Genomic DNA, 16,431 nt, shown 5'->3' with positions numbered 1-16,431 from the left:
AAACATATCGCTGATACTGCTGTAAAATATTTTTTTTGTCATCGTAACACATAAAAAATACAACACTGGTCTACTAACAAACCTTAGCTATAGGCTATAATGTATTTAGTGCACATTCTCACATGACCGATATCAGCAACATTCATAACAGAGGGATTCCTGTAACATAATATCAATTTTCATAGATGGTAACCAGGAGTAAATCACTCATCCCTCTTGGCAGTCTACTCTAATTACTCTCAGGCTTCCATAAACCACCTAGCTAAAACCAAAGCTCATCTGTCTGTGTGCTTATTGGGGGGGGGGTGAAGGTAAGTGGAGTGCCGAGGGATTACAGTTTGCCTTTGGTGGATCACATCCACTACTGCAGCGATGCATATCCTATCAGCAGCTAAGCCTGTGAGTGTGGAGTGAGTCAATTCCAGGGAGCAAAAACCCAATACTGTGATGTGAGAGGAGGGGGAGTGTGACCCTGCAGTGACACACCGGTCACTCAGTAGTAAAGCCTGCTACCTACCACTGCAACGTCGCTGTCAAATGTCTCACCTTCAGGGGACGAGTCTGTGACCAAAGGTGACGTCCTGCGTGAGCTGACGGGCTTCTGACCATACAATCTGGATATTATCAGTAGGCCTATGTATCCACATGTGGCGTGTATCCAGAAAGAAAGAAAGACAGAAAGGACAGAAAAAGCTGCTGACTAAAGGGCTGCAGTGCATCGTCAATCGAGTAATCCAATATACTTTTAAAGCACTGGAGACACAGAAAAATGGACCTGGACTCTGTTTAATAATTTATTAAATACAGCATATTACACTCATGTTGATAATGTGCATATACTCGTACTTATACTATAGAGACACTTCTTTAATTTAAAATCTTATTGCTGCACATGTTAAACAGAATGTTTTTATTTCTTTTTTTTATGTAGTGTACAAAATGAAATGCAGCATCCTATGAAAAAAAAACACAAACATGTCCTTTGTGCTACAGATTACGAGGTGGTGTTAAGGTTCAGGACATGATGACGCTGACGAGACACATGCTACTCAATGGACACTTGGCAGAACAAACAGACACCAAAAAATTCCACAGGAACAGGAAGTCAAAAAATCCCTCATGCAGTGCATTACTGAAAGCCTGGCCGCCAGTCAGATCTGCCTGTTTAATCGACGCCAACTCATACACGGTAGCCAGCCGCTTGATCATTGTTGGCAAACACAAAAACAAACACACACACACAAAAAAAGAAAAGCAAATAAGCAACAAAAAAAAAAATTAATAAGACTGACAGCCAGGCTCCATTAGCGATACTATGCATCTCGTAAAGTAACATCCACCACTTTAAACAGCCGACATATACACTCTCTCTCCTCCCATGTGCGTTACTTCATTCACTGTATCCTGTAGCACCCTCAGACTTACTAACAGAACTATCCGCCAACATTTTCACATAGGAAACCTCATGGAATTCATATAATTCTCTGTTCAGCCTTTGGGATGTACTTTCATATATATCAAATGAAACGAAGTGCCTTGCATTAAGGAATTAGAGGCATGGTAGTTTCAACTAAAATAGTGCAATTTCACATTCCTTGTCATTAATGAATTATTCTCACTATACATTTGAATAACTATTTGGTGTGCGTAAAGGTAGAATGTGTGAAAATAAAAGTGCATGCCGAAGAAAGTTAGGGAAAGTTCAATATTTTGATAAATACCCTTTCTTGCTAAGAGTTAGTGTGTCAGTGTGTTAAATATCAGGCATCTGTTTAGCTTAGCTTAGCATAATGACAGGAAACAGTGGGCAACAGTTAGCCTAGATCTGTCCAACAGTAGCAAAACCCACCTACAAGCTGCTCTGGTAGGAATTTTCTTTCTTTTTACCTTTGGACAAAACCAAGCTAGCTGTTTCTCCCGCCTGATTCCAGTCTTTATGCTAAGCTAAGCTAATGTGCTTAGTTTTGCTGGCAGCGTCAATCCTATTGCCTAATCCTTGCATCTCACAAAAATGTTGAACCATTCCTTTAAAAAACAAAACAAAACAAAAAAAACACTCTTGTAATTCAACTGAAAAGTATCATCAACCCTTAAAAGGAGGAAAATACAAAGTGCTGGAGAATGATTGATAAACTATAAAACACAGGAAGGGAAGAAGTATGAGTAAATAAAGAAAATCCCTGAGGGCTACAATCCTACTAATAACTGAACTAAGGGACGTTCCATGATTAGAAATGATTGGATTTTCATGTACAGTACTTGTATAATCTTTAAAAGAAATTGAAATGATGATTGCACAAGGTAACTGCGGATTTCTTTTAGCTAGCTAACTAAACCAAATGGGCACGGATTCCGCTTTCAACAGTGACAGCTATGCTTGTTTTTGTTTTTTTTAAATAAGCATGCCATTGAGAGCATTACTACATACAATGACTTAACTATGGAATAAATAGATGGATGTTGACTGCAACACAAATGCTGCATTCAATAAGATGTGCCCTTCAGATGAGAATGAATGATTTTTGTTTTTTGCTTGTGGAGAAAGAATGGGACGGAGGGATGGAGGGCAAAGATTAAAAAAAAAAAAAGACTGAATGGAAGGAAGGAAATAGGTAGAGATTAGGTAGAGAGGGGGGGAATAAACTATGGAGTGCAGTAAGGAGGGATGCAGGGCAAGGATGAAAGAGGGAAAAGTGTCAAAGGAAGGAAGGAAGTAACGTAAGATGGAATCAGAAATGGAAAGAATAAAGGATGGAATGTGGTATGGAACGATGGTCGGTGGAGATGAAAAGGAAAACGAGAGAGGAAGTAAAACTAGAGGAACACTTTGTTAAGTTCTCTTATCAGGAGAGGTCTGCAAGTCCGCCGCCTTCTTCGATGACCGCCTTAGCAAACTGCTTGAAAACACGGTCCATGTAAGTGCTCCGTCGAGGCCACAGGCCCTCGAGGAAGCCAATATGGCCGCCATGACAGGTAATAAGCAGGGCCAGGTTGGGATTCTGCTTCACTGCCTCCACTGGGATGGCTGCAAAGGAAACACAACATTCAGGCCTATTTACTCCTATTATTGTTATATGATATGATGTAGTGCCTGTTTTCTTCCCTGCCATGTGATATTGTTATTTGAATGTTTTGCTGTATTGTTTTCCCCTCACATTTAATTATGGATTCTTAATTTGTACTGTACAGGTGATCATGTCATGTGTTCTATGTCTGTCTACGTCTATGATTGTGTGTATGTGTTGTGACTGTATAAGTTGTTGTTGTTTTTGTTTTTTTGATGGACTCGGATGAATGGACAATTTGACTTAAAGGAATAGTTCAACATTTTGGCAAATTGGCCCATTCAATTCATGCAAAACCGCTAACGCGTGTTCCCGTTTTGGGGCAGTTTTTCGGCAAGCAGTCTCGTAACGTTCTGTTATTATCTCATAGCGTGGTGAATGCGCAGGTCACAACTTGTCCACCAGAGCGTTGTGGAGTTGTTGGATTGTGTATTTGATGAGTTTGATGAGGGAAACCAAGAAATCCCATCAGCCTACTGAGCAGCTCGCGGCTCTGCTCCGCCATTCTAAAAACAGCTTGCACTGACAATTACAGGTAACAAACCTACTCCTAAAACTATAGGGATTATGGCAGTGGGCCAATGTTGAAAAAAATGTTGAACTATCCCTTTAATGTTTGGACTCCAGGAAGAATAGCTATGCTAATGTGCTGGTGCTAATAGAGATCCAATAAATGAAATGAAATTCACAGTGACAGACAGTGCATAGGAGCTACTATTTTATAACGTATATACATCGAAAACAGTTGTTATCGTTTGCATCTTAGAGGAGATTAAAAAAGGACAGCTCCATAGTGAAATCGGGTGCTGTTTTGGACTCACCATGAGAGGGAGAGAAGACATCATCAGCAGCATTCAGACACAGCATTGGCACCTGCACAGATTTCAGCCTGTGGACAGGACTGGCATCGTGGTAGTAGTCGTCATTGGTCGGATATCCGAACATTATGGAGGTGAACCTCTCGTCAAACTCTCGGATGGTCTTCGCCTGTGGTGGGTTTCGAGTAATATGATTAACTTCTGGCCATCTCATTTAATTGGATTAGCATTTGCAGCCAGGTGTCACTGAAAATAATCCCTACCTTCATGACATGATCGATGTCGTAACACTTTTCAAGCACTGGTCTGTGTCTGGAGGGGAGATTAAAAATAAAACTGTCACCCACTGCTGTTAGGTGGAATAATGTGCATTAGAAAATGTCCCTCAGGGATGCTGACAAGGTTGTAACAACCTAATGAAACAACAAAAGAGCTCAACTTTCACAGTAAAAGAATCACTGTGCATGTATTATCATATACTGGAATAGATTGAATTATATTTTCACAAATATGTTTAGTTTTTTTTCCATAACACTGTAAAAAGCTTAAAACAGCATATATAAATAAATAAATAAATACGTTAAAACCCCAGTTATTGAAGCTCATGAAACATTTAGTCCCGAGCACAAGCTGTGAGTTAGCGGCCGTGTTAATCCCGCTCTGGCCTTGGCTGACCTGTGCACCGAGGCTTGTAGGCAGCTGGTGAGGTAGGAGTTGAAGAGGAAGCGGTCCAGGGGTTTTTCCAGCGAAGCGGTGCACTCAAATACGTCCCAGCCTGCTGAGAAGACTACGACACCTTTCAGGCAGGTTTCCCGGCCCTTGCGCCCCAAATAATTGGCCAGCATCATCCTGGATAGGGAGAAGGGTGATAGGGAAAGGGCAGATGAGGGAGAAAGAGAGAGAGAGAGACTTTTTCAATTCATAGGATTAGAGCTGTGCTGCAATAAATGACTGAAGTGATACTACAGCTCAGGGTGACCAGGTGTCCTGCACAGCATTTCAATCCCTTGTCTTCTATCACGCACACTGAGATGATGTCCTGCATTATGAATAGCTATAGGTTTGTTTGATTTTTTATTTTAAAAGTAGCTCTAGTTTTTAAGACGCCACTGCAAGACTGACGTTTTTAAATAATCTAACTCGGACGGCTGTGAAGAAAGACTACAAGACTACATCATCATGTCAACCAATCAGCGCATACAGTTGAAACGCAGGTTAGCATGTCGCTCTCTTTGTCTGTCCTTCCTTGCTGTTTTGGGAAACCCCGACAAATCTTGAAGGACAGAGGCTCGGTGAAGTGAATATAGATGCTACAGCTACATCGAAGAATGGGAAGGTAGTTAACAGCTTGATGATTGAAGCTTCTCTGCCAGACTGCTTTCTTAATAAAGAGTTCTAAACTTCTACACCCATACTTATGTTTATTTATAGCTTAATTAGTGGCATGGGGCTAACGCATTTTATGTGATAAAAGTTCGGATATTTACATTGTAAGCCTATGTTTGAGAGGTACGTTTCATTCAGTAAAACTTGCAGGTGAAATCAAATCACCATGATAACCTCTGAGGGCACAGGTCTTTTAAATGAGATTATAAGGAACATCTGGGATTTTATGCTGTTTATCACCTACTTGACTGTTACAAACACTGGGACAATCATTTATTAGGTGTCTGAAAAATTCCTGTGTAATTACTGTGTCTATGTGTAATAACCGACGTGTGGGGGTCCTTAATCCCTTCGCCCTTTGCAAACAAATTCATGGGACTGAACACCAGCCTCCCACTCCAAAATCAGTGCCATTCCCCACTTACCCGCCCATAGAGACTCCAGCAGCCATGATCGGAGCAGCTTCATTGGTCTTCTGAATGTGTTCAATAACAGTCTCTAGATCTTCTGTGTTGGCCGCACAGTAGGTCCTCGGGGTCTAAAATGGGACAACACGGACAATTCAGTCACTTTTTTCTCTAATTTCTACTTCTGTTTAAATAATAATGAGGACTCAACATAAAACTCAGCTTTGGTAAACACATTCACATCCATTATCTAACTGTTTTCAGTGGGTATATGCTCAATATTAGGAAACACAATTAGCCTAAACTAGAAACCATCACTAGAAAATGGATATAGTATATAGTAGCAAAAGACAGAACAACCAGTGTGCAGCGTGGGCTACAGTGGACATCATCAGGCACGGACTGAACACTTTCCTGAACCACACATAAAGGCTGCTATCCCTGTCCATAGAAAATCAACATAAAGGGATTAACAAGCCAGTGTTACTACTACTGAAATGCTGCGTAAAGAGTAGCTTCCCTAATGGCCTTTCAAAGCCCCAGTGGCCTAATGGATAAGGCACTGGCCTCCTAAGCCAGGGATTGTGGGTTCGAGTCACATCTGGGGTGTATTATCTTTGGACCCTTGGTTGTACACTACAGTCCATTAAAGAACATCACTGACACTGAGAAACTGAAGGTGCTAATTGATTGCTGAATAACCAGCAAACATCCAAACCAAAGTGTAAAACGTCAACATGCATTGCCTTACTACCATTAAACTGCAACACATTAATTGTGCAATCGTTGTTATCATGATGCGTCTAAAAGTGCGAACTGCGTATACATTCTTTGAACTCTTCATTGAATGTTAATTTACCATGCACTTCTCAACTATTATTGACACATGCCATGTTATTTCATCATTTATTTCACTGCAATCAAAACAACATCCAGTATTTTCTAGGAATAGAAGTAAAATCACTTTCAACTTGACACAGTTAGTGAGGTAGAGCAGGTTACTTAACATTGGACAACAAACTCGCTCTAACTTGAAGGAGCCTAAATTCTCAGGAGGCTGTAGATCCTCAGCTCTTCAAGGCCCTTCATTAAGATTCAAGCAGAAACTCGGGCAAAGAAAATTCCTGTTTTTCTTCCCTCTAAGAGGCACACACACACGTTTTGAACTCTGCAGCAATAGAGCAGAACCTACAACTCGGATGATAACAAATATAGTAATTTAAAGCGAAAATGAAATACATATTGTTAGTGGGGAATATTGTGAACAGACTTAAACTAATGCACTGCAAAAGCTGTTTCACAGGAAAGTGTAATGAGACCAACTTTTAAAAAAAAATCTTATTGCAAGATTATTCCAAAAATAGGGGAAAAAAGGCACTTAGGACAGTTTTTGAGGCAGGGGGCATCTTTCACACAGTGGGTCATTCCAAAGCGCTGGCCTATTTAAACAATAGAGGATATTCACACTAACTAGACACAGAGAAAACACTCACGGGAGCGCACAATTGCTAAATCATTTGCATAGACTATAATTCCCCTCCACCATCACCTCTTGATACAGTGCCAAGGCTACAATGTCCAACTTTTTTTTTTCTCCTTAAATCTGAGAACAGCTGAGCCAACCAAACTCTGGATATGACCTAGAATGCAGGTTTAAATCAAACTGAGTGACACCGAACATTTTGCTTCAGTGTCACATTTATCGCATTTTTATTTGCAGCTGACACAGAGTACGACGAAGACAGCAGCAGCAGCAGCACACAGATCAGCTATTGATACCCACTAAGAGGAACATTAGATTGATTGTGGGGGGGGGAGCCCTTGCTTGTAATGAAACACCATTTGTGCTTTGGACGAGATCTCTGTAATGGCAGTGATGGCATGATTAGATCAGGGTGATACAGTCGTCTGTAAAGAACGTGTCTCTGTTCCAAAGCGGAGACATACAGACAAGAGAGGAGAAGGCGGAGGCATGAAACACAGTGGGCATGCTAAGCACTATCACAGCCCATTTTGTTGGCTAAATATACCCGGGTGTAAGAGGACAGATTAAGCCAGGTGTCAGAACAGCACGTGCTCGACGAGGTCATATTTCTGTGGATCGGCATTAAAATACAGTATCTGCCTGCAACTTAATCCCCGCTGTGCAACAACATTGTCTGTGCGGCGTCTGCTCAGGGTCCCTGTGGACTCGGTGACACGTGTGTGTGCAACTGACGTGCTCTGGGGACGGCTGAGGCAAAGAAAAGGACAACTCTGCTCTGAAGCTTTCATACATACAAACAAACTGAGAAAGTGATTTGTCCTCAGCAATCCTGCTTACCCCCGTGTAGAACAAACAACAAAAACAGAAACACTGGCAATGGTTTAGATCAGGGGTGTCAAACATGTGGCCTGGGGGCCAAAACCGGCCCGCCAGAGGGTCCAATCTGGCCCGCGGGATGAATTTACCAGATGTAAAAAATTACATAGAAGACAGAAGAGGCATTATGTTGTTGAAATTGCATGTATTATTCTCAAGAAATTTCAGGTTGGTCATAATATATTTTGTAATAGGATAGTTCTTTAATGTAAACATTTTAATAATGAGCTTCTTTGCACTAAAACAAAGAGAAAAGTTTAGAGTTCTAGTTCTATACTAGGATATTATGGCATTATTTTACCAGTCTGGCCCACTTGAGATCAAATTGCACTTAATTTGGCCCCTGAACTAAAATGAGTTTGACACCTCTGGTTTAGATAGATGCTTACCAGTAGCGTTTCACCGGAAACCCCTCGGTTGTTAAATACCACACATCTGAAATACACAAATCAGATAAAGTATTAAATCATTGTAGTCTCATAAATGACAACTTTAATCACATCATCTCTTGATTTGAACTGAAACACATTGAAGAAAAGCTAAAACGACAAGTCAAATGTTTGATTGACAATTTTAGCATAAATGGGAAAAATTATTACGCCACTGTGGACATTTTTACAGACTGTTTGTCCAGAAAATCAGTGATGAAAGTATTTGACTGCAGCCCTAAAACAACAACATTTCAAAGCTCCGGTAGGTTTATGTTTGTTTTTTCCTTGTCACTGCAAGTTATCAACCTTCATGCACAAAGGAACACAGTGCCCCAAATGTTTCTCACTTTGTAAAAACAAAACAAAAAACCGGAGTAAGAACATGATGGGATGTGCAGAGAGGCACAGCTGTGTGAGCACCGTTCTGTTTTGTACTGTGGAGCACGGGCATCGGCCTCCCCCCTCCTCACCCCACACCTCCAGCAAGTCATCTATTATCTGGTGAAGTCAGAACCTGCAGTTTCTATCTGTGTAACTCAGCAGGAGGGTGGGGCTAAGATAGTGTGCTGGGCAAGAGGATGGATGGGGGGGTGGGGGGGGTGGTAGTGGTGGTGGTGGGGTGCTTAAACACACACTGCAGCATACACTCGGATGCTGGTCTGGGCTAAGCTGCAAAGCTTGTACCGGGATAGGATAAGCTGTAATTCATTAAGCTACACGGACAGGGGGGTGAGGGGTGGAAGATGCTGAGTTTGCCGGCTTCTCTTCCCATGCCTTCCCCAAATCTGGGTGAAAGAATGAGTGCAGAGAGAGAATACAGAGAGGACCTATTGGGAGAGAGGGAGGAAACAGGAGAGGTGGAGGGCGGAGGGGGTACTGCCTCCCTCTGCAACTCTTCAAGCTTGTGCTACGTTTGGCTATTTACAAAAAAAGCAGCTCTTGACACAGAGCTAAGCTGTCCAACTTTATTTGTGCACTTCGCCTGAAATAACCCCAAGCCACCCCCCCCTTCTTTCTCTCTCTCTCTCTCATGCACCAATTATATAAAAGTTACAAAATCGCCCCAAATGAAGCAGTGGTGGGTTTTTATTTAATTAGCATCAGTATGATTGTGGCAACCTTTTTTTTTTTTTTTTTTGATTGGATGAAAAAAAAAATCTGTATTCTAGATGAATGGCAAAATGAGAACATGAATGTCAGTTTTGTGCGATTTGCTGTCCTGAATGTGCGCTGCATGCTCACAGTGCTGGACCTCAGCCAGGTTATCCAAGCCAAGACCACCCACCTATAGCCCAGATCCCGGCTCTGTTGGACCATGTGCAGGATGTAGGACTCTCGGCTGGTGCCGGTCAGACCGGGGAGAAGCAGGACCGTGGGCCTGGTGGCGGGGTCGGGATGAGAGAGGCTGTCGTCGTTGTCAAACCAATCCAAAGAGATCTGTCCTCCATCTGCTGCCTTAATAAGCTCACTGCAGAGACGAGCGGGACACGCAACTCAGCAACACGGGTCTTTCTGAACAGCATCTTCTCTCTCTATGTGTCATTTATTTGTCTCATTTGTTTGTTTCAAACATGTTCACACACACGGGTGCACACACACACACACACACACACACACACACACACACACACACACACACAGTGATAGAGAAAGTACTAATTCAATGTTAGACTTGGGATTAAATGCACATCTTCTCATTGCATGGTAATTAAAGGACACAATACTCCATTCTCTGCCCAATTAGTTGTTGGTTCAGTTGGAGGCAAACTGTGTCATTGTATCCATCACACACACACACACACACACACACACACACACACACACACACTGCCAAAAGGGGATTGGATATGTGAGTGCAATGCTCACTGACAGCTCCCTCATTTCCCTTGCGATCATCTTGTCAGCATGCTTTGCAACACACAGCGAGTTAAGATAAGGAGGGGGGGAGAAGGGGCACTGCACTGCACTGCACTGCACTAGTGGGTTCTTATGGTCAATCAATTTGTGGGCCTTTACAACCCAAGCCTGGCAGATGAGGTCATTCATTCCCAGTGCCGGTGTATTTTAAAACCTGCACTGCACACGGACACACGCAGCAGCCCCGTGAGCCAACTTGGCCCAGCCAGCGGTGAAGACATCAGCATGAAATTACAGAACCGCCATGAAATATGCACCTAAGGCTAGCCTTTAAAGTCAGGGTGAGGGGGTAGAGGGGTAGGAGGTGGGGGACCAATCCAGAGTGTCCAGTGCGAAAAGTGGGAGGGGATCTCGCTGCCGGTCTTTCTGCTCGCACAACAAGATGAGTGGAATTTCACCCCCAGACAGCGTATAGGACAAATAGGACAGTTTTCACAGCCAAGGTCGACCCTTGGGTCGACCTTGGGTAACTTCATTAACGAGGGTGAATGTGTGTGTGTGTGTGTGTGTGTGTGTGTGTGTGTGGGGGGGTTGTCCTGTTGTCCCCCGAGGAAATGTGATAATAATTTCAGCCAATGTGACCATCACTCTTATCATGTTTGATAACAGGGAGCTGGACTGGGCTGGATACAGGTGTTGCTGTGCATTATGGGAATATTTATCTCCTTGACTCAGGGGACAGCAGACAGTCACAGGCAGTGTGAATGTCCTTGGGACAAACATAAACAATGGGACTAATAATTCAACTAAGGGATTATCAAATCCCAAATAACAGATTTCTTCTAGCACTTTGCAATAAAAATTATAAATGATAATAATAATAATAATAATAATAATAATAATAATAATAATAATAATAATAATAATAATAATAATAATAATAATAATTGATTGTTAATTAATTAATTCAAGGATTTGTTTTCTATGTTAAGGGTGAAGAAAGCTAAACTACAAATAGTCTGATAGGCCTCAATAGAACAAAATAAAAACTACATTTACAGTAAATGTTTTTTGTTTTTATTTCAGTCCAACCCCAAGTGGTTGGCTGACACACAATACTTGATCACATAATACATATACAATTTATACTGTATACAGACACACACAACTAGTCTAAAAGCATGTCCATGGAAAGTAGGGAATGTCAGGGAATACATATTAAACAGATTAAGTGAGTATGTAACAAGAATAATTGATGAAAAATAAGGCTCTCTTAATTCATTTTAATCTGCTTTATGCACAGGGGGTAAAGAATGCAGCGCCAATTAATCTTCAACACAATGTACATTATCGAGCAGCAGGCCGGGCAGCCCAAGCCAGCTATTGTGGCACAAAAGATCTCTTTCTCCTCTGAGCTTTTGAGTCTTGGTTAAGAACAAGACTGGGATTTGTTTTCCAGTTGTGAAACTGGAGGAAAAAAAAGAAATCAGGGAACAGACAATGGCAGTTTCTCACTGAGCAAGCAAGGTTAAGAAGTTTCTGAACAAAGCTGTGCAAAAGTGGGCATGGAAGACATTCTTAATGTCTGCCCTCACGATTTCTAACTCCAGAATAGACGACGGCCATGATATTAAATACACATTTACTATTACTATGCCAAAGGTGAACTTCCTAGCTTGCATGCTTCACACTTATCTCTCCATGGATATGACCTCTTTGACTTAAGCCGCTTTATGAGTTCATATGCAGATTGGGTGCACGTGATGCGTGTCTGCTCACAGGGAGGAAATCATTTTCAGTTTGGGAGAAGGAACATCTCTCATGCAATGAATAATTAGTATGTTAGTCATTCGGAGGACTTACTTTCTGTAAACCACCCCAGGTTTGGCTGTGACAAAGGGTCTCAGTAGAGTTTGGATGCGGCTCTCCCAGCACCAAAAGGTGGGGTAGTAGGTCTCTGACACCACTGGACATTGTTCCCTCAGAAACTGGCAAAACTTCTTACCCCCGGAGATGAGCTGTGGTTTCTGCAAAACACGAGTAAATTAAGTTATTTAATATGACAACAGATCCTTCACAACATGTTTTTGAGCTCCAAGCAATGTTTTGTTTCATCACCTGCCATGAGACCATCCAAAGCATTACATTAACTTATTTAACTTAAAATCAAGTTTCATGATGCATAGAATAAAGTGTTGATTTCAAAATAATATTTAACACAGAGGGTATGACATGATTAAATGTTTTTTTTTTTTTAAAGATCCAACTATTTCAGGAAGCAGTAGAAACCTACTGAGCACAGAGTGTAAAGTAAAGCACATCTGCATTAACCTGCGGTTTAGGCCTTTATGTACACATGGACAGACTGATAGTAAACGCCTGTTTGCATAATGAAAGCGAATAGCCTATTCATATTTTATTTAATATCTATGCATATAATAATTAAAAAAAACATTTGCTGTGTATTTATTTTGCTTACTAGAGAAAATGATAATGCAGCATGCAGAATTATTAAAATGTAGTTGTTTTACTATCATGTAATTGTTAAACTCGGGCGTTTATCATAGCTACTCAACAGGTTATAGATATCTCTATACATATTTCCTCCTCCCCCAGTGAAAACGAAAGCAACTAACGGTCTACCGGCATTTTTTTTTATTTAGCTAACGTACAGTAATGTTAGCTTAGCTTCAACGACGCCGACATATCTGTATGTTGGTTGATTTACTGCAGTTATATAAGTGTCTGCACGTGCTTATAGACATGAACCATGTCAGATAATACATGGTGGTGGTGAGAGCCACATGTGGAGCAGCAGCAGCAGCAGCAGGAGGAGGCGTGTAACGTTTATCCCACCGATGCAACCGGATCGAAACCTCCATCACCCCGACGCACCGGTCGACTATCATCATCACTCATGCATGAAAAGCACACACGGTCGGTTTCAACTTGACAACACACATGCATGCACACACTATACGGTACAAAGAGGGGTCTTTAAAAAAAAAGAAAAAAAAAGAAAAAAGCAGCCTTCATGCCAACGTTACTTACCTTCGCTACTGAAATCAAATAGTAGCAGGTGTACGCTGCGCTAAAGCCCAGCACCAGAGACAGTCCCACCCCCGAGCCGAACAGCCCAACTTTCACTTGATTTTCCAGATAATATGACAGGTCCCTTGTCAAAATGTTGAAATTGAAGTCCAGCGAGATCATTGCAAGGTCCCTGTGTTTTTTTTTCTCCCCCTCGTACTGCAAGGACAGCGGCCAGCTCGGTTGCAAATTCAGCTGTATCTGCCTGCGAGCGCACTGTGTGAAGGAGACAGTCAAGGGGACCTGATGTAGAGAGGAGGAGGAGGAGGAGGAGGGGAGAGGGGTATTTAAGTGAACCGGCGAGCGGTGGCGCTCTTTGACCAGCTTTATCACTGCAGCTGCTCTGCTGCTGCTGCTGCTGAGTCACACAGGCGCCCCCTGCAGGTAGAAGAGCTGAAGTGAGCCTGGAAAAAAAAAAAAAGTTACACACACACTCCCTCCCCACTCCTGTAGATAGTGGTAGCTCAGCCAAAACTCATTGTATTTGCAGAGACAGCAGGAGTGTCAGTGAACACCTTCAGCCTTTAACAAATGATCGTGGGTTGTCTTTTTTTTTTTTTTTTTTACTGCAGTGGGAGTGCACTGCACAGTGGAAAAACTGCAACAAGGAGAAGCAGGCAACTGTCCCAGGAGCTGCACTAAACATCCACACCCACATGGGGCCCAAACTCTCCAGGTTCACAGTGTAGCAATTAGTTTGTGTTAATTTGATTAGCTGAACATTTTATTTATTGTGTTAGGTTTGCAGTGCACCACTGGTGCGTGATATATTCAAAAATGACTGGAGCTGTAAAGGCAACATTTTTATTTATTACCTTATTATTATTACCTAACCTTTGGGTCCCATCTGGAGGCCCTGAGATAAATACCCCTTTTAAAATTACAGTATATATTATTCTTACGTACTAATTTAGGCAGATGCTTAATAGCTACTTATGTATTGCACGGAGAGTAGGTAATATAAAAAAAAAAGAAGAATAGTGGCCCTACAGTGGGCTATTTTGCTGCTCTGGTGAGTCTGCCCAGAAAATCATTTAAGTTGTGTAAAGATTTTGATTTTAATTAAATATTGATAGAATTCATAAACCATTAAAGAGTATCATAAAGTAATAAGTGCCTCAAACCATGGTAACACCTCGAGAGGATTTGTTAATGCACTTAGTGGATGTCTTTCTGTATCCTACTGAGAGATTTGTGTGTTTTGGTTTGGCACTGCAAAAATAACAGACTTCAACTCAGTAAGCTGCTAACTGCCATCAGTCAACTATTAAATAATAATAATAATACAATTAAATTATCACTCAATCTGTCAATCATTAATCATAATAAGCAAATGCATTCAATTTAAAGATACCAGCTGGTGGCTTTTGACACAATTATGCTGTGAGTTAAATCGTATGGCATTACAGCTGCCAAATCCATTAATGACACTACTATTAATGACTACTACTATATCCAATATTCAGTATATCTCGGATGTATACGTGGGTGTATTCATATACATGAGCATATACAATTATGTAGCCTATATACGAGGGTTAATATGTCATACATTTTTACTTATAACTGTTTGGATGGTTTGTAATTTGTAATAAAATGTTCCAGAGAAATGTATATTATCTCTGAAAGTGATTTTGATTTGTCCTTTTTTATTATTATGGTTATCATACCACAAAATTAATTACAGTGTATCAGAGCTGGCCCAAGGCATAAGCGAATGAAGCACATGTTTAGGGCACCGTGACCACTTGGGCTCCAAAAGAGCAATTCAATTTTCTTTCTGTTTTTTTTAGATCTATAATGCTTAACTTTTGTCATTCCTTAGAGAAATCCTGTGTAATTACAAAAAAAACCCTTAAAGCAGAAGTAAGCGATATTTTTGTGTTAATAAGTCTTAAATAGTTATATCTTCCGACAGCAATCACTTACATAGAGTGTTTGGACCGAAACACGGGTCTCTCAGTCACTCTGCTCTGCTCTGAGCTGAGGAGAAAACTTTTCTCGTATCCTACAAGTTTTATCCAATGAGGAGAGAGAACGGCATGAAGGGCTGTGTGTGCAGCCAGAGCCAGTCTGGTGCAGCCAAGGGATGCGCCTGAATGTGGTGGCGTAGGGACGAGGACGGGGGCTGCTAACTCCATCGGCTGACAAGACGTTATGGTGCGTTCAAGGCAACCCGTAACTCCTGTTTTCCGACCTGTGAAGTCGTACCAGTTCGATCTGGTACGAGTTCACGGATCGGAAGTTACGAGTGGCCGTTATAGTGACTTTCACAGGTAAAACAGGTCGGAAAAACAAAGTCGTAAGTCGTGACTTGAAGCTGTAATTTACGGTTTCAAAAGCCTGCCTGGAACGCAGCATTAGCCAAAACGACTGGATCGCTTACTTATGCTTTAATTGTTGTTGTTGCACTTGCACAATGCTGTTGCAGTTGATTTCAAACCAAAAATTAAAAAGCAGATTACATGCTTACAGAAAATGCATTGTCTATTATCTTATTTTGTTAGTTTCAATATGACATTCAGTATCCCACTAAGTACTATATCATTTTGAATATTAAGTGTAAACATAGACTGTAAAAAGAGTGTAAATCAACCTCAGGCTGCACATTTAGCTGAATTTGGTACCATTTCAGATTAAAAACCAAAGATGCCAGGCTAGGATGATAATTCATAATGACAGATTAGAAAAATGAATACGTTTGTAGTGTGTAGGCCTAAATGATCAATAATCAGAATTACTGGCAGTATTAGAGGGGCCCAATATAAAATTTTACTTAGGGCCAAATGGAGACTTAGGCCGACTGTAGCCTATATTGTGACTAAATTAAAATGTGGGTGGTTAAATGTTTATACAATTCATGTTTACATGCTTTAAAGAACAGGAAAAAAAACCAAGTATTTACATTTTTCCATCACAACTTTTAAGTGGGAATATGAATGCACCAACCGCCAAAAATCAAAAAGAAGAAGAAGAAGAGGTGGGAATGGGAATATGCGCCTGCTGCACGTTACA

The 16,431-nt window shown here is 41.2% G+C and overlaps 1 protein-coding gene and 1 non-coding gene across 2 annotated transcripts; one reads left to right on the top strand and one right to left on the bottom strand.

Annotated features, from left to right (window-relative positions):
- Nucleotides 1-782: 782 nt before the first annotated feature.
- Nucleotides 783-13,662, bottom strand: abhd3 (abhydrolase domain containing 3, phospholipase). Its single transcript, XM_085805056.1, has 9 exons — nucleotides 13,378-13,662; nucleotides 12,190-12,353; nucleotides 9,755-9,937; nucleotides 8,428-8,473; nucleotides 5,695-5,807; nucleotides 4,559-4,732; nucleotides 4,147-4,195; nucleotides 3,887-4,052; nucleotides 783-3,025 (listed from the first exon to the last, which is right to left on the bottom strand). Exons 1-9 carry the CDS (start codon nucleotides 13,537-13,539, stop codon nucleotides 2,844-2,846), a joined length of 1,239 nt encoding a protein of 412 aa, XP_085661182.1. The 5' UTR covers nucleotides 13,540-13,662; the 3' UTR covers nucleotides 783-2,843.
- Nucleotides 6,213-6,285, top strand: trnar-ccu (transfer RNA arginine (anticodon CCU)). The gene has a single exon. It is a non-coding gene; the product is annotated as a tRNA-Arg (tRNA).
- Nucleotides 13,663-16,431: the final 2,769 nt, after the last annotated feature.

This window comes from Trachurus japonicus, chromosome 17, assembly GCF_045865225.1.
Source record: "Trachurus japonicus isolate A0001 chromosome 17, Traja_1.0".
NCBI classification, from domain to species: domain Eukaryota; kingdom Metazoa; phylum Chordata; class Actinopteri; order Carangiformes; family Carangidae; genus Trachurus; species Trachurus japonicus.
This window is presented reverse-complemented; position numbering and strand designations above follow the sequence as displayed.